This window comes from Bos grunniens, chromosome 7, assembly GCF_055505025.1.
Source record: "Bos grunniens cultivar Pamir isolate PY7600 chromosome 7, Bosgru_T2T1.0, whole genome shotgun sequence".
Classification (NCBI taxonomy): domain Eukaryota; kingdom Metazoa; phylum Chordata; class Mammalia; order Artiodactyla; family Bovidae; genus Bos; species Bos grunniens.
Window position 1 is genome coordinate 2,570,479 of NC_141171.1, and position 25,856 is coordinate 2,596,334.

A 25,856-nucleotide genomic window follows, 5' to 3' on the forward strand; every position below is an offset into this window, starting at 1 on the left:
GAAACTTTTTTTTTTTTTCTGAGGATAGTGATGTGTGGTGTACAGGGTAAGACAAAGAACGAGGAGGGACATGTCCATACAACCAAACCCCAACATGGGCAGAGAACCATCATGAGCACAATGGAGATGTCCTTGAGTGATGGAAATAGTAGAGCCTTGTATTTTTCTTCCCTTCACAAATTGATATAAAAATATCGAAAGTAAAAATAGGATCCAAAATATATTTAGCAGGAGTTGAGGTGGGCACCTTCCCATTGCAGGATAAAGCAGGTAGGACTGGTTATTTCCAGATTGTCCTGGTGGCTAATCCAACATGGGCGGGTAGAGCAAAGTACAAAGAGGGTAAAAAAGAATTAGGACAGCTACAGGCTGTGCACTCTTAGATTACATTCATATGTGGGAACTAAACATGGTTATTTTCTCAACCAAAGACATGCATGCAGTTTAGGGCTATTTGTTCCAAGACTCTGTGGCTGGAAGCCCTAGTCTGCTGCCAGGTCAAGGTGCCATTTTAAGTGCAGTCATTGAATATGGAGAAAGGCAACATCTTGATGAGGTGCTGCTCTCTAAGCTAGGCAAACTTACCAGGGAGAACTCAGGTGCAAAATGAATCAGCTGGCGATGAGGAAGTCCTGATGAGAGAACTTGGTGGGGAAACTTGGAAAAATTATTTTTCCCTCAGGAGCTGGCACTTTCAGTAGCTATTCATGGAAGCCTGGAGACATCGAAGAATATAACAAAGAGTCTACAAGCTAATTCTCTACTCAAACCCTTCCCCAGCCAGAGTAGAATTGGTACTTCCAAGGACAATTCCAAAAATTACTGGGCAATTCCAAAGTGCCCTAGGAAAGCACTGGTATGGGAGATGGGTTCTAGGTCTGCTTCTGTGTCCTTTTCCTAGAGTCCAGGTGAACGGGATGGGTACACTGGCTCAGCACTTCCTCTGCCGCATGTTCAGACTCATTATTTTGAGATGGTATAGACGTGGGTGTGCTGGGAAGTGTCTGTGCCACCAGGGGGGTAGTGAGGGATGGGCTGGATGTGCTGAGGATGGAGGGTCCCAGTGATCCTCATCTTCTGTCACAGTGTCTATCAGCAAAACTAGAAAAGTGAGTTGCAGAATGAACTGCTCCATCTAGGAGGCTTGGGTAAAGAAAAGTCCCTGTCAGTAACTGCTCAACTCTTTTCTAACGCCATGCAGACTGGCTGGCAGAAGCGAAGGTGGCTGAGGGACTCTAAGTAAGAGTTCTCAAAAATGCACTTTTGGGGTTAAGCCAAAGGCCAGACTGCTGGTGTGCAGAGTCAGACTACTTCAGATTTTAAAAGTACAAAATAGCACCCAGGCAACTTTTGGCTCCCTTAGTTGAGAAGGTCATACATAAGGTGTTAATAATGTGGCAGAATAAAGTCACTGCTAATAGTTAGGTCAGATGAAGTATAAATACATCCAAGTCGGCTCAGGCATTTTTAATAGGCCGTTTATTTTTGCCTTCCCAGACAAGGGAGTGACCAGTCATCTCAGAGGTCTAATTTCATGAAGACCCAAGCCTAACAGGAGCGGTCTCAGGGAAAATGGACTGTCATTGGATGGAGGGCCATCAGACTGCACTAATGCTGGTAGGACAGCTGCTGCAGCTGTCGCTGGGATGAGTGGCAGCAGGAACCTTAGCCCAAAGGCAAGCAAACACCAAGGGGCAACGGCTCTTATTAAAAAAAAAAGGAAGAATTCAGCTGAGAAATGTGTTTCTTGTGAGGGATTCAAGGTAAGGAGGTAACAGGACCAGTGGGACACAGGGATAGTACTGAAAGCAGATCTCTGCAGCAGTGAGCAGTTTTCCAAGTTTATTGTTGGATCTGGGGTTGCCAGCCCTGAGAAGCTACAGATGAACATGTATGGACCCAGGGCATGATGGGTTCCAAGCAACCTCTTGAAATGCCACTTCACCTGCAGGTCATCCGGGGAGAAAGGATGAGTTGTTGATCACCTAACAGGAGATAGCAACCCAAGTACGCGGCCTTTATTAGGTGGTAGCTGAATTTAGAGAACTTGGGACTTTAAGCTACTGGAAGCTTCCAAGTCTATGTTCAACCTGAAGTCCTGATTCCACCATCACAAAGAATATCCTCTCCTATAACTTGGAGCTGAGGTACAGCTTTCATGGGGGCTGGCAGGTCACCAGCTTGATGGAGAGCACTTTCACAGACCAGGAACCTGCCACACTGCTTCCCAGATGACAGCTGACTTGCTCTCCCACCTTCATGCCTTAGCATGCTCCAGCCTGCAGTAGTGTGGGCTCCTCATTCTTTGTGATGGGGAAGGGGAGGTGCCATGAGGGGCTGTATTTGAAGGCACATGGATGTTATTTTATCTGTGATTTCTACTGACAGCACTAAAGAATTAAAGATAGTGAGGGAACTGTACCTGCAGGACTAGAGTATCACTCCAACTTCTGGGAGCGGCCCCTGCCACAGAATGTCACTCCATGGAATTACTGCTGATCACTCCATGGAATTACTCAACATGCTGCTCAGTACTGTCAGAATGGGGTAATCTTTAAATGGTAGAATACCCAGATGGTGGAGAGGAAATGGCAACTTTTAAATGCAAAATCAGAAATTCAAAGCTCTCTCCATCTTCCGTGAACAGAGTTGACACCTTCAGAAAAGTAGACAACAGGAAGGCAAGGAACAGGATCCAGCAGTTCAATATTCTGGGAGCAACAAATATACTCTAATGCAGTGCACACAGAGGACTGCCCAGCCAAGGGAAAGGGTGGTTAAGAGCATTCTGACAACCCGCCTGAGGCTCTAACCTCATCAGTTGCACATCATGAAATGGCAAGTCACAGAAGCAGAGGTGGCCCAGAACATAGAGGTTTTAGAATCATCACACCCAAAGTTGAGCATGTCCCTGACTGCCATGTGTCGAGTACTACAATGCAGAACAATTGCAAGGAAATGTCTGCATAGACTATGTCCCTAATTTAGGGATTATCCAAGGGTGAGAGTCAAGCTGAAGCCCAGAGGAACTGGGTAACTCAGGAATTTAGATCAACCTCTGCCTTCCAGACAGGGGTCCCGTGTTCTGAAAGCTGGGTTTAGTGCAATATCCAGAATCATGGGCTGTGTATGAGGTCAAGTCACCAGTCCTCAAGAGCAAACTGGGTGGTAGTAATTGACGTGATGCTACCAATTAGGAGTTGCTAAATCAAAAAAGGACACACTGTTCAAATGAATTATCCCAGGAGGAGAATACAAGTAAGAAGCCAGTGGACATAGGAACCAGGGAAATCTGACAAAAAGTGGTTTGAAGCAGAAGGCAGGAAGCATAATTTAACTCCTGGGCCAATGCATAGATAACTGTACTTTCTTTACACTGGTGTCAGCAGTAAGGGGTGAGGAAAACAAAGGTTCCATTAAAGGCAGAAATCCTCCTACAAGTAAAGTAAAATGCTTATAGACCATTTTCTTTTTTGTTCCTTTGCTTCTCACCTTAATTTTTACAATTTCATAATTTTTCTTAATGGCGAACTAATTTCCATGTTGTTAATGAAGGTCCATTCTGGTTCTGATACTTGGTAATTCAGACTAATTAAATATCACTGCTATTCAACCAAGATACTTCCTGAAGTATGAAGAGTATTTGCCATTCTTAAGGTCTCAAAACCCAAACTAGTGTGAACCTTGACTCTCAGTAAAAAAATGACTATCTTCAAGTAAGCTTTCATGGTTATTCTCCTGCATTCAATAATTAATACACTCAGTCTCAAGGCTCTTCCATGTCACTTTTCTCCTATATGATGTCTCTGATGCTGAATGAGGTTTGCAGTCTGGTTAAAAGCTTTCCCACATTTATTACATTTATAAGGTTTCTCTCCTGTGTGAATCCTCTGATGTTGAGTCAGGTGTGTACTTCGGATAAAGGCTTTCCCACAGATTTTACATTTGTAAGGTTTTTCTCTAGTATGAATTCTCTTATGCTGAGTGAGGGCTGAATGGTCGCTGAAGGCTTTCTCACATATATTACATGTGTAAGGCTTCTCCCCAGTATGAATTCTCTGATGTTGGGCTAGGGCTGATTGGTCCCTGAAGGCTTTCTCACACAAACCACATCTGTAAGGTTTCTCCCCAGTATGGATTTTCCGATGTCGAGCGAAGGATGAATTATCCCTGAACGCTTTCCCACATTCATTACATTTATAAGGTTTCTCCCCGGTATGAATCCTTTGATGTTCAGTAAGGGAAGAGTTCACCCTGAAGGCCTTTCCACATTCATTACATTCAAAAGGCTTCTCTCCAGTGTGAATTCTCTGATGCTGAAGAAAACTTGTACTCTGATTGAAGGCTTTGCCACATTCATTACATTTATAGGGTTTCTCTCCACTATGAATATTCTGGTGTTTGGTAAGATGTGCCCTACACACAAAGGCTTTGTCACATATATTACATTTAAAAGGTTTCTCTCCAGTATGTATTCTGTGATGGTGGGCAAGGTGTATGTTTCGGATAAAAGCTTTTCCACATAAGTTGCATTCAAAAGGTTTCTCTCCAGTATGAATTTTCTGATGATAAGTAAGTGAGGAGCTCACTGAGAAGGCCTTGCCACATTCTTTACATTCATATGGCTTCTCACCAGTGTGAATTCTTTGGTGATGGATGAGGTGTGTGCTCTGGTGAAAGGCCTTCCCACATTCTCTACATTCATATCGCTTCTCTTTAATAACAATTTTCTGATTTGCATTAAGTTTTTCACTATGAATCTTCTGATGTTTATTGAGGGTTGAACTCTTAGTGAAGACTTTTCCACACTCACTACACTCAAAGGCTTTTTTGCTAGATTGAAATCCCTGACTTTGAACAAAAGATGAGTTCATGGTGCCGGGTTTCCCAGATTCATCACATTTCTGGTCGCCAACCACAGACAATGTTTTCTCATGAGCAAGCACCACTTGCTCCAAGTTTATCTCCTGGCCTCCATGCTGCCATTCCAACAGGTCATCATATTTCCAGCAACTATCTCTAGTGAATCTTTCCTTTATCATCCACTGACCCAATTCTCCTTCAGGAATATCTGCCTTGAGAATAGATTTCTTATTCGTAGGTGTAATCACCCAGTCTGAAAGACATTAAAAATAAACATGTCTGTTTTATCATAGTAAAACATCTAGTGGGGATAAGAACATGACCTTGTTTATAATGCTAACAAAGAAGTTGCAATTTTGAAGACTTCTTGAAATGAATATAGAAAAAGGGGAGAAGAGGTGGATAGAAGACATGGCAGGACTGGGTTGATCAAACATACTATGTATGAAGCAGGAAAATTTGGAGATGGCATTCAGAAATCATAGGCCTGAGTAAAATATTTATTTTCTTTGTGATTACAGAGAAGTTACCTGAATTTTAAAGTCTCAAAAAACCTATACAGACTGCAATATACTAACAGATAAGGAAAAAAAAAACAAAACATGCATCTTATCTATTTTAGTGATATGGGCTTTAAAATAACCTAGATGTGGCCTTAAGAAACCACTGCAACTAGAGGTCAACATCTGGTAGAAAAAAAGTTCAGCTTTCAGAGTAACTACTAAAACCAGCATTTATGTTTTGTAAACTCATTTCAGCATTCAGATGGAAAACAGAAAGTCAGGCTGTGAAACACTGATATCTACTAATCAAGTTAGGACTTTCTGCTGTGGTAAGGGCTTCCCCGGTGGCAATAGTGGTAAAGAACCCGCCTGCCAGTGCAGGAGATAGAAGTGACAGTGGTTCAGTCCCTGGGTCGGGAAGACTCCCTGGAGGAGGAAATGGCAACCCACTCCAGTATTCTTGCCTGGGGAATCCCATGGACAGAGAAGCCTGGTGGGCTGCAGTCCATAGGGTTGCAAAGAGTCGGACATGAATTGAAGTGACTTCACACACATGCACGCTACTGGTAAGGAAGCAATGTCTTCAAACCTATATGAATGTGACATTGATATGAGGAAAATGTACCATGATGATATATATGTGAGCACAGGAAATTAGGAACAAAGCAGAAAATCTGCCAGGATACATCCAGTATGTCTTGGAGGCAAGGCCCTGAATTTGGGGAAAGGACTGTACTAGTCATTAGAAATGGGACTCTGCTACTGGGATATGGGTCATGGTCTCATGAGTTGTCTGGTAAGATGATTCCTCTCCCCACAAACAAACTCCACACTTACTCAACAGCATTCTCACTTGGTCTCATGGTAGCCTGATATTAACAGGCAGAATTCTGAATGCACATTAGTTTCTGGTACATATTTGTGAACGTCTGTCTTTTGTTTATTTAAGACTTTGTACCAAGAAATGCAATGATAAGCACTTGATATTAACATAGATGATGCAAAGATTCCTGGGAAAGCCTATCAAGAACAAGCCTCCCTCAACACTTTTTTCTCCTACTCCCTCCAGAAAATCTATTAAGAGCTATAATCATTATCATCATCATCATCTCCTTGTACTTATCTGGAAAAGAAAGTTAAACAGGTGCACTTCAAGGCTAAAATCCTTGTGAGCTTAGAATAACATATCTTCACTCAAAAGAAAGAATGTTTAAACACCTGTTTTGCCAAATCTCAAAATCTTAAGAACTGACTTTTGCTTCTGGACCTGATAGAGTGGCCCTGTGGCAGACCAATATTATTGCAAAAAATAACTGAAAAAATCTGCATAGAAAAAAGAATCTGTCTAAAGTCATCAGATATAACTTGAGACCAAAGTGATAGTCTAACATTTGAGAGGGAACAGAAATGCAGAAAGGTGATCCAGTTTTTTTCCTCACAGAATTTGATGAATTCTTAAGTTTCTCAAGGTAAGAAACTAAGCTAAGTAGAAATTCAGAATTCTCTATAGTCTTATAGTACCGTTGAGCCAAAAACTGGAGTTCAGGACCTTCTTGGGGTGGGGTGAGTGGTGGTCACAGTAAACATATAAAGCTCTCAGCTGGGACTCCTGGAGGGCTACAACTCAGTAGCAAGGGCTTCTTGAACATTCAACCCAATCTCCAGCTAAAGAGTCCCTGATGGATTAGGAAGGTTTGCTTTCACTCCTGCTGTCTAACAGAGGGAAGGCAAGCTTTCTCTGGAGGGAAAATAACATCATCCAGAGCCTATTCATTCCTTCATACATAATGTCTAGGATTCAGTCTTAAAGTACCAGGAGTACTACGAAATTATTCAAGATAAAAAGCAAATATTAGACAAAGATCCTCAGAACTCAGATACCAAAGTTATCAGACATGGGGTTTAAAAATAAGTGTGAATACTATGTTCAATAAAACAGATAAGAATGAGAATTTCAACAGTGAACTAGAACCAAAGAATCAAGTGAAAATTCTAGAACTGAAGAATATAATAAATGAAATAAAGAACCCAATAGATGGATTTAACAGTATATTATCGGACATAACAGAAGAGAGGAGTGTGTGCTGTGCTTAGTCGCTCAGTGGTGTCTGACTCTTTGTGACCCCATGGACTGCAGCCCGCCAGGCTCCTCTGTCCATGGGGATTCTCCAGGCAAGAATACTGGAGTGAGTTGCCATGCCCTCCTCCAGGGGATCTTCCCAACCCAGGGATCGAACCCAGGTCTCCCTCATTGCAGGTGGATTCTCTACCTTCTGAGCCACCAGGGAAGCCCAGAAGAGCCTATGCACCACAACTAAAGAGCAGCCCCCACTCCCTGCAACTAGAGAAAAGCCTACGCAACAAGGAAGACCCAGCACAGTCAAAATAAAAATAAATAAACAAAATCATTTAAAAAATATTATTGCACAAAATAATACTAGAAATGTTTTGAGAGGTTGAACATATATACATAATTAAAATACATAAGAAAAGTTAACACAAAAGATGAAAAAAAAATAGCATTGTTTCAAGTTATTAGCATTGCCTGGGAATTACTTATTTTGGATAGTAATAACCTGGTTTTATTTACTAGACTTAGAAATAAAAGACAGTTAAAGAAGATACAAGCTCTTATGGGGGAATATAGAACAATAAAAATAGTTGATTCAAGAGAAGGCAAGATAGAAGACAAAAAAAGAGATTTAAAGCTAGTGAGTAAAATTGAAAATAAATAATAAAATAGCAGACAGCCAATACTATATATATATATATATATATATATATATATATATTAGCAACTGGTCTAAATTATCCTATTAAAAACTAAGGTTATGAGACTGCATTTAAAAAAATAAAATCCAACTATAAGCCACTCATGAGAGTATTACCAGAGATATAGACCCAGAAATAAAAAGAAAGAATAGAAAAGGATGTATCAAGCAAGCACTAACCACAAGTAAGCTGGTGTACCTATACTACTATCAGACAAATCTCATTTAACTAGAGAAAACAGACTTTTAAATTGTTCACATTGACTAAAGGTTTGTTCAATTATCTAGGAATATATAACAAATCTATATTTTCATGTAACATAACTTCAAAATGTATAAAGTAAAAATTGGGACAACAAAAGGAAAAAAGAAATCTTAACAATGATAGATGTTTGCACACCATTCTCCAAAACTCGATAATCAAACCATTAAGAATAGGGGTGATCTGAGCTATAAGATAAACTTGACCTAAATGATATACTGAATATTCGGAATACCCAACAATGACAGAATATGTATATTTAAATCCATACATAACATTAACCAAAATGGAGAAGGAAATGGCAATCCACTCCAGTATTCTCGCGTGGGAAATCCCATGGACAGAGGAACCTAGTGGGTCACAGTCCATGGGCTCGCAGGAGTCAGACACAACTTAAGTGATTAAACCACCACCACCAAAGTAGGATAAACACATTTCACAGGACACAGATCATTCAGAATGTGTACTCTGAACTCAGTGGAGTTACACCAGAAATAAATAGCAAAATACCAAAAAGGTAGTTAGAAAATCCACAGATATTTTAAAACTAGTCCATACATTTTAAAATAACTGATAAAGAAGAAATCACAACACAACTTGAAAATATTGTAAACTAAATGGTAACAGAAATATGAAACATAACAAAATGCAGCTACAGCATGGTTAGAAAGAAATGTATATCTATCTATCTATATCAATTATCAATCTCAAGAAATCAGAAAAATAGAATATTAAATACAAAAGAGAAAGGAATAACAAAAATAACAGAAATCAATAACTTAATTAAAAATCAAAAGATCTCTATCAAGACTAATGGAGAAAGAAAGAAGGCACATATTACCACTATCAAGAATGATATAGCAATACGGACACAGACAGAGAGAACAGACTTGACCCAGTGTGGGAAGGAGAGGGTGGGACAAACTGAGAGAGCAGCATTAAAACATAAACATTCCCATATGTAAAATAGATAGCTGGTGGGAATTTGCTGTATGACGAAGGGGGCTCAACTAGGTGTTCTGTGACAACCTAGAGGGGTGGGATGGGGTGGGAGGTGGGAGGGAAGTTCAAGAGGGAGGGGACATATGTATACCTACGGCTGATTCATGCTGCTATATTGCAGAAACCAACACATCAATGTAAACCTCCAATTAAAATAAATAAATTTTATTTATTTATTATCCTCCAATTAAAAATAAGTAAATTTAACAAAATAATGATAAAGGTGACATCAAACAGATTCTAAAGAGATTTATAAGATAATAACATAATGAGTAAACTTTATGCCAATAAATTAAAAGACTAAGTTCTAGGAAGGTATACTATACCAAAACAGACACACACACAAACAGAAAATCTTAACGGTCCTATATCTAATAAATAAATTGAATCTTCAATTTAAAACCTCACAGGGGCTTTCCTGGTAGTCCAGTGGTTAACAATCCTCCAGCCAACGCAGGGTATACAGGTTTGATCTTGGTCTAAGAAAATCCCATATGCCTTCAATCAAGTAAGCCCATGTACCACAACTGCTGAGCCTGTGCTCTAGAGCCTAAGAGCCACAAGAGAGACCACTGCAATGAGAGGCGCAGGCACCACAATGAAGAATAGTCCCCACTGGCCACAACTAGAGAAAGCCCATGTACAGCAGTGAAAACCCAGCGCGGCCAAAAACAAAACACATAAAAAAACTCTCATAAAGAAATTTCCAAGCAGATGGCTTACTAGTGAATTCTTCTCATCATTTAAGGAAGTACAGTCTGATACAAATAGGCCAATGGGACGGATTACACACCCAGCATCAGACCTGTGCACATGTTGTCCCCCTATGTATGACAAAGGTAGGCACACTGCATACAATGGGGGAAAAATAGTCTTTTCAGTAAACGGTCCTGGGTCAACTGCATACCTATATGGAAAATAAGGAAAATAAATCTTCCATAGAGGAAAACACAGACGATCTCCATGACTGTAAATGTCTTTAGTAGAACACAAAACACATTTACTGTAAGGGGAGAATACCCTGATTAATTGGATTATCCTAAAAATTTAGAACTTTGGTTTATCAAGTAACACCATTATTTCAGATGTGAAATAATATTTATAATATACCTATATAACAAAGAAGCAAACCCCAAATATGCAACCCTACAATATATCAATGAGGAAAGATTAGCCAACTAAATAGAAAATAAGGGAAAGACTTATAGAAATTTTACAAAAGAGAATATTAAATGATTAATAAAAAAGTTAAAAGATGATCAACTTCAGTCATAAGTTGAGATACAATGAGATACTCCAAACATCTTCTGCTGCTGCTACTGCTGCTAAGTCACCTCAGTCATGTCCGACTCTGTGCGACCCCATAGATGGCAGCCCACCAGGCACCCCCGTCCCTGGGATTCTCCACTCAAGAACACTGGAGTGGGTTGCCATTTCCTTCTCCAATGCATGAAAGGAAAAGTGAAAGTGAAGTCGCTTAGTCGTGTCTGACTCTTAGTGACCGTGGACTACAGCCCACCAGGCTCCTCCGTCCATGGGATTTTCCAGGTGAGAGTACTGGAGTGAGGTGCCATCGCCTTCTCCACATACATCTTCTAGAAGGGTGAAAATATTTATTGACAATACTAAGTATATAAGAGGATATGGAACCCTCATATCCTGCTGGCTAGAGTATAAACTGGTATAACCACTTAAACTGTTTGGTTTAAGTATATTAAACTTGCATACTCAAGCACTTGCCCAAGAGAAATGTACAATGTACGTTCTCTAAAAGATGTACAAGAATGTTCATAATAGTTTCAGCACTACTGATAGCTCCAAGCTGGAAAGAAAACAAAGGTAAATGTACAAATGTGGTAGGTTACGCAGTGAAGTATCACACTTCAGTGAGAACCAACCAGCTACTGCTGCACATGACAACACGGATGAATCTCAAACATACACCATGGAAGGGAAGAAGCCAGACACAGAAGAGTAGAAATGTTTGATTCCATTTATTAAACATTTTAAAACAGTCAAAGCAAAGCTATGGTCAGGGTAGTAATCATCTTTAGGACAAAAGAAACAGAGAGGATGGGAGGGAGTTTCTGGGATTCAAGTAACATTCTATTTCTTGATATAGGTGCTGGTTATACTTATAGTTTTTATAGTATTTATATTGTAAAAATTATGCTTATAATTTATGTATTTTCCTGTGTTAGAACTACTTCAACAAAAGCCTACTTTAAAAAATCTGGGAGCAGCTTTCAAAAATAATAATAATTATAAAATAATTATACATATAATATTTATAAATAGTAATAATAATAATCATCTGGTTCAATAAAAACAATTGTTAACTTTCCTTTGTAGCAGCTATTAGACAGCTATGTCTATTAAAGCCTTTCCTTGATTGTGATCATAAAAACTTATCACCTATATATATATGAGAAAATTGGCTTTTTAATGTTTTGTGTTACAGGAAAACACTCATCTAATTGTATATCAACAAGGGGTCAAACACACTCTGGTTCTGGCACACTGAAGATGAACTGATATGGGGAAAGACTGGATCCTCAAGTCAGTTCTCACTGGGGCCCAGGTCACTTCATGGGGGCTGGATTAGGAGCAATACCCATAGCTGCATTGACCCAAATTAAAAAAACAAAGTATGGTTTTAAACAATTAATATGTAACTTGAGGGTATCAAGCAAAGCATGCAAGTAGTATGATCCAAACCCTATACAACGTAGTCAAGAGGTCACACCCAGAGAGGGCCCAGAAACTGATCCAGTTTCCTCCAAATCATCAGAAGTTTCAAGACCTGGCGCCATCAGGTACATCTGAGAGTGGCAGTGGGTAAAATAAGGAGTACTGGTCAGTTTGTGTGTGTTAGGTGCTTCAATCGAGTCCAGCTCTTTGCAGCCCTGTGGACTATAGCCCATCAGGCTTCTCTGTCCATGGAATTCTCCAGGAAAGAATACTGGAGTAGGTTGCCATTCCCTTCTTCAGGAGATCTTCCCGACCTGGGGATCGAACCCAGGTCTCCTGCATTGAAGGCAGATTCTTTACTGTCTGAGCCACGAGGGAAGCCCAAGGTCAGTTTAGGAAGACTTTATTGCCCCCAGCTCTTCTCCAACTTAGAGAAAAAAGAGAGCTTCTCTCTCCCAACTGAGGAAAACCTCTTAAAAAGAGGTTTTTAAGCAATCAAAGAGAAAATCTGAGAACACAGTGCCTATAAAGGGAGATGAAAGTGTTTTTGAAAATCATTATATTTAGAGGTAAAATATTTTAATTGTAAAATGTGAATAAGAGCTTACAAATAACACAAGAGTTCTTGGAAATTAAAAACGATGGCAGAATTTGAAACCTCAACAGAGAATTCCCACCATAAACAACTGGAAAACCAGGGGAGAAAATGAACCAACTATTTTTAGGCAATGGACAAATGACAGGGAAAGACTGCTTAAGACATTTTAAAAATCGCGACAGATGAAATGGAAGGCACCTGTCAAAAAGACACCTGTCAAAACGGAAGAAACCTGTCAAAAAGTAGAACAAAAAAATTCATAAAGATGGAAATTTTAATACAAAGTTAAAATTACAAGACCAGTCCAGGAAGTATCAGGCATACCATCAAGAGCAAATAGAGAAAGCTTAAGGTGGAAATTAAAAAATACTAGAAGAAAACGTCCTAGATCCGCAAGGCAGAAATTCAGGTGGAAGGCTCACCAGTGCTTAATGGATCCAAGCATAGCACCATAACAGGGTCCATCACTGAGAAACACTGGAGTAAATGAGGAGATCCTGCAAGCTTTCAGAGAGGAAAAATGGATCACAAACGATGAAGAACCTGAATGATTTTGGATTTCTCAATATCAGACTGAGGACTACAAAATACTAGAGCAATGTCTTCAGAATTCTGAAGGAAAAAAGACATCCACTGCTGAATTCTACCACTGTTATGGGAGAAAAAAAGACATTGACAGATGTTAGGTTAGCAAAAACTTATTCCCGTGCATCCTTTCTTTGGAAGGTACTGGAAGATATATGCCACAAAAGGAAGAAAGAAGCCAAGAAAAAGGATGACGTGGGACATGTGGGCCAGGAAAGATGGGATTTGTAGGAGGATGATAGCTAAGGCCCTGCGAGAACAGAGCAGGTCAGACTGCTCCAAAAGAAATTTCCCAGGAAAATGAAATTGTTAGGATGACTGCCAATCTAAACTTCTTGAGAAGAGATGCAGACAATGAGGCAAGGTCTGAGATTAAATTAAACTAAATGAACCCCATGAAAGACTGCTTAGGAAAGCAAAGGCAAAAGTCACAATTACTACATGGGTCAGCTGTGAATAGCGCTTCAGAATGTAAACACTGACTATTTCTCTGACCAAAAATATACTATACTGGGAAGACAGGGAATGGAAAAGGTAATAAGATGAACAGTTGGGGAAGTGAGTTTAGTCCTCACTTTTTAGAGGAGGAATTCAGTAAATAATACCTAAAACTGAGGTCAATAGGTAGCAATATAAACACATTCCTTGAAGACACGGAAGCAAATATACCAAATAATCTGCTGAAAGGAGAGAAAATGGTTATTTCTAAAGAGGAGAGAATGGGGATAAACAGGGACAAGAGGCCATCAGTTTTCATAACGCATACTGTAATTTCATTAAACTAAATGTATTATTGTGATGAAATTTAATACTGAAAATAAAGAAAAAGAACACACTCCAAAAAAGTCAAAGGAAAGAACTAATGAAGAGGACTATTTAATGAAATAAAGATAAAATAGAAAGTATCAATAAAGTTAAAAATGTATTTATTAAATTTATTAAAAAAGGGAAACTTCGATAAGATTTATACAGGGAAAAAATGGAGAAGGAAATGACAACCCACTCCAGTACTCTTGCCTGGAAAATCCCATGGACAGAGGAGCCTGGTAGGCTGTGGTCCATGGGGTCGCTAAGAATCGGACACAACTGAGTGACTTCACTTTCACTTTTCACTTTCATGCATTGGAGAAGAAAATGGCAACCCACTCCAGTATTCTTGCCTGGAGAATCCCAGGGACAGAGGAGCCTGGTGGGCTCCTGTCTATGGGGTTACACAGAGTCGGACACGACTGAAACGACTTAGCAGCAGCAGCAGCATACAAGGAAAAAAAGACAAAAGTAAATATTATTAGAAAACAATTACGCTTTGATTCAACAAATACATAATGGGACCTGGTGAGCTGAAATACAAGAGCAAACGTGATCAAGTCTTTCTCTCATGGATATAAGGATAGAAAGGATCATTTTAAAAGGACACAGAAAACAGTAAAATAAAGATCATTAAGACTAAGACTGATTAAGAACTTCAGCCAATAAAGAAAGAGAAAAGATAAGCTATAGCCTGGCACACATATTAACTGATAAAGTATTAGATTCCTGAATATCTCCTACAAGCAAATAAGATAAACTGTAAAAGAAAAGTGGAGGAAGAATACGAATATTTCACAGAACACAAATAATCAACAAATGAAAAGATGTTCAATTCCACTAGGAAACAAGGAAGCGCCAATTAAAATCACAATGAGATAACATTTCTCAGGAAGTTTGGCAAGTTCCTGTTACTCTGGCAAGCAAGAGGAACTTGCATCAACTATTAGTATAATTAGGACCAATTAATTTAATCAGCAGTCTGGAACCATCTAGTACAGCTGAAAAAGTATATACTCTTAAACCCAGTATTTCTACACCTATGAATACACCTAAAGAAACTCCCAAACAAGGCCCAAATATTTAAGGAAGCATATACAAGAATATCCAGTCAGCAGTATTAAAAAAGCAGCAAAAAGTCTGGAAACAACCTACAGTCTGTCAACAAAACAGATTAAGGTATAGCCATTGAAGAAGTATCAAGTGCAGTTAAAAATGACTAAAGCTACACATCTCAACAAGGATTTTTAAAATGCAAGCTGTGAGACTTCCAGTGGTTAAGACTTTGACCTTCCAATGCAGGTGGCTCGGGTTTGAGCCCTGGTGGGAGAACTAAGATCCCCATACGATATGGCTTGGCCAAAAAGTTTAAAAAAAAAAAAAAATCAAGCTGTGGAAAGGTATCTATAGTACAATACATATACATCAAGCTTTAAAGCATGTAAAGCTAAACAACATTGCTCAGAGCTATGGATAAATGTAGGCTTCCCGGGTGGCGCCAGTGGTAAAGAATCCTCCTGCCAACGCAGGAAACACAAGAGATGCAGGTTCGATCCCTGGGTCGGGTTTGATCCCCTGGAGTATGAAGTGGCAACCCACTCCAGTATTCTTGCCTGGAGAATACCATGGACAGAGGAGCCTGGTGGGCTACAGTCCATGGTTTCACAAAGAGCTGGACACAACTGAAGTGACTTGGCATGCATGCATGGATGGATAAATATGGTGAAGGGCATGAAGAGCCAGCACTGGAGCTAATGTAAAATTCAAGCTAGGGGCTCTCTGGTATGAAAGGAGGAAGATTCGATGAGGATGGACATATCAAACTTCACAGGTGCAGCTGTGTTCTGTTTCTTAAGCTGGACCATGGAGTATGGGGGCTGTTTGCCTATTCTTCAGACTGTTCAAAATACACCAGTATTTTTGGGCTTTCCTTGTGGCTCAGCTGGTAAAGAATCTGTCCACAATGTGGGAGACCTGGGCTTGATCCCTGGGTTGGGAAGATCCCCTGGAGAAGGGTAAGGCTACCCACTCCAGTGTTCTGGCCTGGAGAATTCCATGGACTATAGGGTCGCAAACAGTTGGACATGACTGAGCAACTTTTATTTTCATGCAGTGTGGGGGCTGTTTACCTATTTTTCAGGCTGTTCAAAATAGTACATGTTCTGTTCTGTAGACAGGATTACAGTATCAAAATACATCTGTCTGAAGTTAAAAAAAAAAAAAGGAAATGATAATGCTAAGTGTTAAAATAAAATAATAGAATGAAAGAGAAATAAGAGCTAATTCTCTACAAAATGTCTCAACAAATTTTAGAGAAAAAAATGCAGATAAAAATGAGAAAGAGGATATAATATAAAATGTTAAAATTATAGATGAATACCATGCACAGTTGTAAATGAATACATTTTATAGCTCAAAAAAAGGTAATACATTTTATAGCTCAAAAAGGTAAATGAATACATTTTATAGCTCAAAAAAAGGGCAAAATGTGCAATTGATATAACAAAAAGAAACAAAAGATATAAACAGATTAATAAATAAGGAAAAAATGTAAAAAGTTACTAGCAAACTACTTAAATTAAGGGATGAGGCAGTTTTCTTCAGGTTTACTAAGCGAACAATTTCTGTATAAGTAAAGCTATTTTGGAGAAGGGTGGAAAATGACACAGTTTGAGCAGCATGCTGGTTTAACCCACATCTTGCCTTGCATATGTTGAAATTAGGTAACCACACAGAAGCTTGTTTTTCTTTAAGTAGAGTTAATCATCTTTGCCTTACAGGTTGTTAAGGTTGAAATGGGGCAGCTAACACATCTCCAGAGATCACCCAGCAAGGTGCTGATCCACAAGGGCTCAAAAGTCAGCTCCCTGTGTGTACTAGCTCAAAGCCCAGGGAAGAGAAAAATTTTAAAGGAAAGCTACCAGAAGGACTTTTTCTTACTATGAAGAAAATTAAGTATCTGTCTAAACCAAGAGTGACTGATGCAACAACAGAAAAGTCATAGATAAACCTATTATCATTGTTCTATATGGTCTTTTAAGTTCTAGCCAGTAATTAAGAAGTGAAACAGAAAGAAGAAAACCTAAAACTAAAAATGATTCATTGAATAAGAAGAATAAGAACTGGAGAGTGACATGAGGGGAATAAATATTTGGAAATGACTACCACTTTCTTATAGCAGCAATTTGCAGTTGAAAAACAAAAGGAAAGAGGTTATATTAAAAAACAAAAATATAACTTTAACAAGAAATTGAAGGAACTTTATTGGGGTAATTCTCTGGTGGTCCAGTGGTCCAAGGTCTCTGCCCTTCCACTGCCGGGAGCCTGGGTTTGATCCCTGGTCAGGGAACTAGAATCCCACAAGCCTCATGGTGCAAAAAACAAACAAACAAACCCCAAAACCATATTAGGAGATCTAAAACAAGATTTCTTTCCGTGTCTGACTGGCTGACCACTAAACATCCTTCATGAATCAGCTCATGGTTTGCGGTGTTGAGGACATTCAGAAACAAGAGGTGCTGGAGCAGAGGTTTGTGAAATGCACCTGGGAAGGGCTGAATTATGATCCCCTGGATTTTCATGTCATTACTCACACCTGACTCTAAAATCCCTTCTAGGCATAAAAGTCCTCTTCAATCTCATAATTGCCCCACAGAAGTACAATAAAGAATTTGTGTCAATGATGAATAATGCAAGAATAAAAAGAATAAATGATGTTATTATGCCAGAGTACTGGGACAGTGGATTCATTTCTTTTAATTCCCACCCCATCTTTTTTTGTTATAACACTGCTTGTATAATACAGAGTGAAATACTAAAAATGCCTTAGTTTGGCTGTAATAAACATACAAACTCAGAACACTACTGAGGCAAGTTAAAAGATTTTGATAACTGAGTTTTGGAGTTCAGACATTTAAATTCTGTAACAGATTAGATCCTAGACATTCTAGGTAAAGTTATTTACTGTAGGATACAAAGTCCTCCCTACTTCATTGGGCTTCTGTGAAAAATCAATAACAAAAGGTTTTTAAAAATATTTCGCAGTTGGCAAAATGCTGGCAGAAAGTGAAAATGTTGTAATGTCTTGGATAATGCAATAGCTCTCTAGAGTATTTCCGGATTTGGGGAGAGGCACCCCTGCTCCTGCTCTTGAGCTGCCAGATCCAATGGGTTCCTCAAAACAAGTAACAGCTACTAAACTAGCGTGGTCTCTGTATCCCTAGGCAACAAGTCTTTGGCCCTTACTAGGTGCCAAGCACTTTGCTGGGTATGAGCAAAACAAAACATGCAATAAATCTGGCTATGCTTGTGTGGTACTTACAGCCCAGCGCAGCATCAGCAGAAGGTGGAGAATAGTACAATGCTGGGTGTAGGTACAGGTGGATGAACAAACATGGAGGTGGTGGAAGAAATCTGCCATGTCTGTCTGGAAGAGCTGCCTCAGTGGGCACAGTGACTGGCCCTGAGGGCCGGAAGCTGCACAGTTCTGTGTAACCCAGTGCTCTCCCTCCTCACTGGAGGAATCTGAGCAGAGACTGCATGCTCAGGTGCTCAGGGAACAACAGGACACACAAGCACAGTGCGTGGCACAGAGCTGCCCATCTATGCCAAACAGAGAAAGAAGGAAACTCACAGAAAGGATGGTCTGGAGAGGCACAAACTGCCACAAGAAAGGAGTGCCAAACGCACATGGGGACAAATGTGGCACAAAGCCTTTAGGTGAATGTGAAGGGAAAGGTGCTGGTTTCTCAATCCACAGGCCCGGTGCACATGCTGAGTCGCTCCCAATGCCTCCCACATGCAGGATGCTTACCAAGACAGAAGCCTCCCAAGGAGTCCTCTGGCATCCACTCTTCCCCTTCTCCCAACTGGGAAAACATATCTGGTTTGGGTCCTAAGAGTCCTGTTTTTGAGGGAAAAAAAAAAGGGGGGGGCCATATTTGTTCATACCAGAGATAAAATCACTGCAAGAATGAGACCTGGAACTTCCTGGAAAAGGTGACATGATAGGGGCCCAGGGTAGAGGAGAGTTCCCAGGAGGAGGAAAAGAAGGTTCAGGGGTGACAAAGCCAATCTGTTCCTGTCCTTCTCCCTGCTAGAAGGGAGGGAGGATTTGACTTCTAGTCGCCTTTGAGACATCTGCACTTAGACTCCAAAGAGCCCTGTGCCCAGGACACAAAGGAGAGGCACAGACATAACATCCTTAGAACAGCTCACTCCCAATCCAAGCTGCTGTATGGAACCAGTTCAAGGATTCCCAAGAAACCTCCCATTTGAAGATGAGCCTCCAGAGGCTCCCACTTACCCAGGGACACCAGGTTGCTGTAGTTCTCGAGCATGACATCCCTGTACAGGGCCCTCTGGGCCGGACTCAGCTGCGCCCACTCATCCTGGGTGAAAAGCACGGCCACATCCTTGAAGGTCACTGATTCCTGTAAGGGCAAACCCATTCCCGTTGACTGGGGGCTTCTCCCTTATGTGGCTCTCTGGGAAAGGCTTCAGCCAGGAGCTGGCTGAGACCTGCGGGACTGTTAGCACAGAGGGAGCTGGTTTTCTGTGAGAGGGGAAGCATTTCCTCAGGGTCTCTAAGGGTCGAGCTTTTATCAGACTTTGTTTCCCACTCTGAAGAAAAGTAGCTGCTCATTTTGTCCAAAACATTTTCTCCCATCTCCATCAAACTGCCACAGCCCTGCCTGTATCCCCATCACTATGACCAATCATACCAGGTCTTGGCTTCAGTATTACATCTTCAGCACCCCTCCTCAACTGTTCCCATATCATCTATGCAGGGTCATTCAAGCACTGCCTCACTTTACTGAGTTCTGGTTTACTTTCTATTTCCCCCACTGGACTGTTAACTCCAAGAAGCTACGGACCATTTCTACTTCTCCCTTGTCTTGCCATCATGTCTTCTAGAGCATGGCCCATGTACCCAGCACCCATTATATATGTATTACTCAGCAACTCCTGTTTTTCTTCAGCTGTTCACCTGCTCACCCTCAATACACACATACCATTCCCATGAAACAGTCCTTCTGAACAATGTGACCTTATTCCCTCTGATCACAACTCATCCCTTCTGTGGAAACTCTGAACAAGAGGCCAAGGGAGCTAGTGCGCACTGAGAAAGAAGAGTTAAGTGGAGGTCCAGAGAAGAAAGCGAAGGGTCCAAGAAAAAGGACTCTCAGATTATTCTAGACCTTCCCTGCAGAGCTGAAGTACAGCTGCATTTTCGCCTTGACTTTGGGTGATACCCAGTATCCTTCCAATAAAGGCCTGCTTTTACTTAGTCTGAATTGGGTCTCTGTTACCTGTACCCAGAGCCTTGCACAAAGCAGGCTGAACCAAGGAACACTTGTTTGACTGAATCCATGAACCAATCTGTCAAGACCATTGTTCACCTTTGTATCCTAGGCACAGGACATAATATTTGGCACATTTTACACCCCTAACACAGGTTTTTTGAAAGGCAACCAAAAGTATAGCAGCCTGTAAACCCAAGACAATTGTGTGACACCAAAAATGAATTTGAGGAAAAGTCCAGGGAAGGGAAATATCACAGTGGACTGGCACCGTGAAGAAAGGTTTCAAAGGAAAACCGGTGCTTGAGATGGGCTCTAAAGGACAAGCTAGAAATCAAGGAGAAGGCTGAACAACCAATAAGCTGGGACTGGGTTGACACAGTACTTTCAGTCAGCGGCTCAACTCTTCCAGTGACTTCTGCCACAGATTCCTTCCCTGGACAGGTTTACATGTGAATGAATTAGAACAAATTCACCAAATTCATCAGAATTTATACACTCAAATGAATGCTGTCTCCTTCAAAGTGGAGTCCATATCCTTATTCTAAAAAAGCTAGCACTGCTGAAAGTTTTTTAATAATTTATTGAAATTGAAAACATACCATTTGAAAGACTTCACTGGTAACCAACATTCCTCTGAAGTAAAAAACCAAATATCATTGGAAAAAAACTGCTACTGTTGCTAAGTCGCTTCAGTCGTGTCTGACTCTGTGCGACTCCATAGACAGCAGCCCACCAGGCTCCCCTGTCCCTGGGATTCTCCAGGCAAGAACACTGGAGTGGGTTGCCATTTCCTTCTCTAATGCATGAAAGTGAAAAGTGAAAGTGAAGTCGCTCAGTCGCGTCCGACTCTTAGAGACCCCATGGACTGCAGCCTACCAGGCTCCTCCATGGGATTTTTCAGGCAAGAGTTCTGGAGTGGGGTGCCATTACCTTCTCCGTTGGAAAAAAAGTGTCCAGTAAATCCTACCTTCCTAAAAAAGCATTCCAATTTCACTCTTCTGTCACTGTGTTAGGCATTGCCTTTATCACTTTAGACCCTTAATTTTAGTTGCTAGTGGAAAGCGCGCAGGTTTCCACTCTGGACCAATCTGGGTTTCATGTCCAGTTGTGTCTTTTATATGACCTTTAGCAAGTTCCTGAGCTCTGACAACCACCAGAATGAACCCAGCAAGCGGGGTAGAAAGCATGGGAAAGGAAGCAAGTGGGTCAGGCTCCTGAGTGAGATGGACTGGGAGAAAAGCTTCTGGTGAGGAGAGAAACATGCCCACCCTCTTCAACCATTACATTCAAATCTAAGGCCATTTAGAGGGGGAAGCCCACAGTGAACCCTCACTCACCCGGACCATGGCGGGCAGGCACCTGACTGCCATTCCTTCTTCTCTGATGAGCCTTTTTAGAGACAAGCAGAGTGGAAATCCTCAGGCTGGAAACACCTTCTACTGTTCATGAGGAGAGGACTGGGTCAAAAGATATCACACAGCAGTCCAAAGGGGGGCTTTGAGCATTCACACCCTGGGAATCCGCTAATACCCCAAACAGTGAATTCTTAGTCCCTGTTTGCTCCCAATCCTCTCTCCTCTTCGGGGATATTTCTGCTGGCCTCCACTGTAAAGGGAATAGCTCATCTTGCTGCTACTCCCACACCGCCCCCCCCCCCATCAATTTCCCCCTAGCAATATGAGTCAAATTCTCAGTACCTTTCCTTCTGTATCTTGACTTTTCCTTGAAAAAAGCATCCTCCAGCCCGATTTCACACTTTTTACACACCCTCTGGCCTTTTGCCCTTAAATTATGCTGAGAGATCTCAAGAAACGTGTGACTCCTGCCTGGACACCTGCCTAATCCTGGGAGGGGAGTAGAGGAAGTAGGGAAGGAGGGTCGTCTTCTTTCTCCTCAAAAAAAGAAGCTAAGAAGGCTGCATCTTCACTGTCGAGACGTCTCTCAGGCTATGCTGTTCTCTAGCCTCAGGCCTCCTTCTCTGGGACCCGGTTTGGGTGACCTGGAGAGAAAAGGTGGGCGAGAAGCAGTGTATCTGTGGGGGTCGGGTGGGGGTGTTGGACGCAACTTATTTTAATCGTACAACCCACCCACCGGCCCTCTGCCTCTCAGCTAAGTCCCTTGGGGAGCTGCTGCAGTGGTTGCGCCGCTGCAGACCCGGCCTCAGCGAGTTCCAGATACAGGGAGCTGAACCACACCAGGAGCATCTACCACCGAGCGTAAACGGGATTACCGGAGTTGGTTCCAAATCACAAGCCAGTGACCCTGACCGTATCTTTCTCCACATGCACCCGCGGATTCGGACCCTAAACCCGAGCCCACACTTGGCCTTTTTGTCTTTGGAATCTAACCTTGGCCATACATCCAGGGAAGTTTGGGGCGTCAGATCAGCGCCCTTCAGAACGGACCACTACCCAGACCGACTCGGTTTTCAGCCGCCCTTCCCACCAGCTCCACCACCCCAAGGCTGCTCCCGCTCTCCCGATACGGCTTTGGCCACCGTGCCTAGTCACCGCTGGGTTGCCCTTCGAGGAGCCTCTGCCAGCGGTGAGATCCACACCGCCACATCGCAGGCAGAACACAATGAGCTGGGCTGCAGTCGGAGTCGGAACTGCGCTTGCGCGTTGCCGAGGGACCTGCTCCGCCGGATTCTCACCGGTCCGAGAGCTGCCGCGCTCCTGCTTCGCAGACTCCACTTCCCAGAAGGCATATCGGCAGCAAGCGCCGGCCTCCGCGCGGGGCGGAGAAAGTGACGTTGCGCGCCTGCGCAGGTAGCCCCCCGCCCTCCGCCCCGAGCCCGGGCCAGAGAGGGTTCGGTGTCGAAACTACATTTCCCAGGGACTCGCCTGGTGGTCACGGTTCCCCAGGCAGGTGACCCCCCAACACGCTGATCTTCACGTGCGGATTTGGTTCCGTTCTGGTCAGCATGACGAAGACAGACACCAGCGAAAAGTTGACAAAGGGATACGGGAGGTCATGCCGGGCGAGCGGCGCCTGATCCGACGAGGAGAACGGAACCGGGACGCGCCTCAAGTTCTCAGTAGGAGACAAGTCGAAAAGGAGCGTTCCCGAGTGAAGAACCGCGCGATTACTAGCGAAGGCAGTGGGGCCGTGCTTCGGCCACGGGAACGCTAAAGATGCTAACAGTGGGTCCTGGTGTTTGGGCCGGAGCGTGGTTCGGGCGAAGAGTGGGACGCGGGAACCAGGTCGACAGAGGTGCGGGCAGATGACTGAGGAGGCTGCTGTGGTAGTTCAGGACTCAGCGGATGCTGGCTGGGAACAGAATGGTGGCCACAGGACAGAGGGCATGGTGCGAGAAACGTCCACGAGGTAGAATAAATTTGGTTCTCCACGTCTTAGCAAGGAGCCCTGATGCCAAGGAGTTTGTATTGTACAATTGGGTGCTGTTTAGAGAGATGGTATTTATTTTTGTGGACAGTATCTTGCGGAGGCGGGCAAGGATGAGATAAAGTATAGAAAACTCCAACTGGAAATATTTAGTTGCCTTTGAATATGTATTTTCTGGGAGCTCGGAAAGTAAACATGAAAGGGTTTTATCTCCCCCCAACTCCACCCCGCCAAAAAAAAGTCAATAATGAGACCTGAGATGTGTCAATTAGGGAACTGTTGGCCACATCTTAGAAAGCAGTGTTTACTTATGGCATTCTGTTTTCGTTTTTACTATTTCATTCTGTAGACACCTTTGGAGTGTCCGCTTGTGTCAGGCACTGTTCTAAGGACCGGAGAAACAGTGAAACCGTGGCATGCTGCAGTACATGGGGTAGCAAAGAGACACGACTGAGCGACTGAACAACAGCACTGTTGCAGGCTGAATTCTACTAGAGGTAGTACTCAATAAACAAAATATTTTATTAGGTAGTGATGACACACTGAAGGACTGATGCGGAAGCTCCAATACTTTGGCCACCTGATGCAGAGAACTAACTCATTGGAATGATGCTGGGAAAGACTGAAGGCAGGAGAAGGGGACAACGGAGGATGAGATGGTTGGATGGCATCACCGACTCCATGGACGTGAGTTTGAGCAAGCTCCGGGAGTTGGTGATGGACAGGGAAGGCTGGCGTGCTGCAGTCCCTGGGGTTGCAAAGAGCCGGTCACTACTGAGTGACTGAACTGAACGGATGACACACTTAGGCTGTTAGGTTTAGAGTGTGACTGGGTGGGGAAGTGGGGATTATTTTAAGTAGTACTTTGAGTTCTCTTTGAGGAGGTAACATTTGAGCAGAGATCTGAATGCAGTAAGGAAGGAAAACATGTGAATATTGGGAAGAGAACAGAAATGCTGACCAGAGATAGAGGCGTTGTTGGTGAGTCTGTGGTTTAAGAAGGCCACTATGACAGGAGAGGGCAGTCAACAACGGAGAGCGGGAGAGGAGATTAGAAGGGACTAGAGGGCTTGAAGGCCATGGTAAAAAGTTTGGGTTTATTCTATATGTTATAGGAAACCATCAAAGGGGTTTAAGCAAAAGAGTGGTGTGGCTGAATACATTTTGACAGAATCAGTGGTCTGCTTTGGGGAGAAAAGGCTGTGGTGGGGCTAGAGCTAATACAGGGAAAGCAGTTAGAAGGCTGTTACAGCAGTGGGGTAATAGGAGGAGGAGAGAGCCTCCTACAATTATATAACCTTCCTACAAGGTATTTGCTTTGAGAGCCCAAGATAATTGAGATAATTAAAGGCTCTGGATGCCATGCTAACAAGTTTGGATATTGTTCATATATATGAAAATGATAATATTTATTTAGCACTAATATGTGTTGGGCACTAAGCATTTTACATTAGTACTGAATGTAATCCAAAGCTATAAGGTCTGCACTGTTAACAAATAAGAAAATTGAGACAGCGATACATTAAGTGCCTTGCCCAGGGTCTCATGTCTAGGGACCAGGAATCCTGCCCCTGCTGGGAAGAAAGGTGCAGGAGTTTCCGCTTTCCTTGTTGCCCAGGATGGCTAAGCACTGACATATGAGGACCCGAAGCTTCCAAAACTCCTGAAAAAGTGAAACCTTCATTATCTGACCCATTTCTCCTGCTGCTCCCTCTAAAGGTTAACATTTTACCAATTTGGGGTTATCACATCCATCTTATAGGCTTTAGTACATTTTATTCTTCCTCTCCTCCTCGTCCTCTGCCTCCCTTTGAGCCTTTAATTTTGCTACTTTTTCATTTTTCATCTATTTTCTGCCTCTCTGCTTCCTTCTTCCCTTCATTTCTATCTTTTGAGATCAGGTGGGGAACAAGAAAAACAAATATATGAAGGGAAAGGAAGAAGCTGGTGTAAGGGAGAGACATTATTTAAAATCTAAGTTTCTGAGGTTATAATTAATTCAGTGTTTCATTCCCCCTTAGTCCTTGCCTTTTTTTTTTTTTTTAAACTCTGTAGAGGTCCTGTAGCCCATAGAGATCAAAATGATGTAGTTCCAAACACTCAGGAGTCCATGGGAAACCTCCA

General features: G+C 42.1%; 1 protein-coding gene across 49 annotated transcripts in view; it reads right to left on the reverse strand.

Moving 5' to 3' along the window:
* Positions 1 to 1,462: 1,462 nt before the first annotated feature.
* Positions 1,463 to 25,856, reverse strand: part of ZNF454 (zinc finger protein 454) — a 49,640-nt gene continuing 25,246 nt past the window's right edge. For 6 of the 49 annotated variants that reach the window (XM_086407988.1, XM_086407959.1, XM_086407962.1 and 3 more), the window contains 6 exons: positions 23,231 to 23,788; positions 22,085 to 22,386; positions 21,725 to 21,826; positions 19,388 to 19,514; positions 18,896 to 18,985; positions 1,463 to 5,116 (listed from right to left, as the gene is read on the reverse strand). In XM_086407988.1, the coding sequence (XP_086264114.1) occupies positions 3,783 to 5,116; positions 18,896 to 18,985; positions 19,388 to 19,514; positions 21,725 to 21,757 (1,584 nt within the window). In that variant the 5' untranslated portion in view covers positions 21,758 to 21,826; positions 22,085 to 22,386; positions 23,231 to 23,788 and the 3' untranslated portion in view covers positions 1,463 to 3,782. Of the gene's footprint in view, positions 5,117 to 9,550; positions 10,309 to 17,316; positions 17,448 to 18,895; positions 18,986 to 19,387; positions 19,515 to 21,724; positions 21,827 to 22,084; positions 22,387 to 22,735; positions 24,481 to 25,856 lie in introns of those variants that run through there. The other 43 variants (XM_086407966.1, XM_086407960.1, XM_086407977.1 and 40 more) reach the window with 34 other exon arrangements.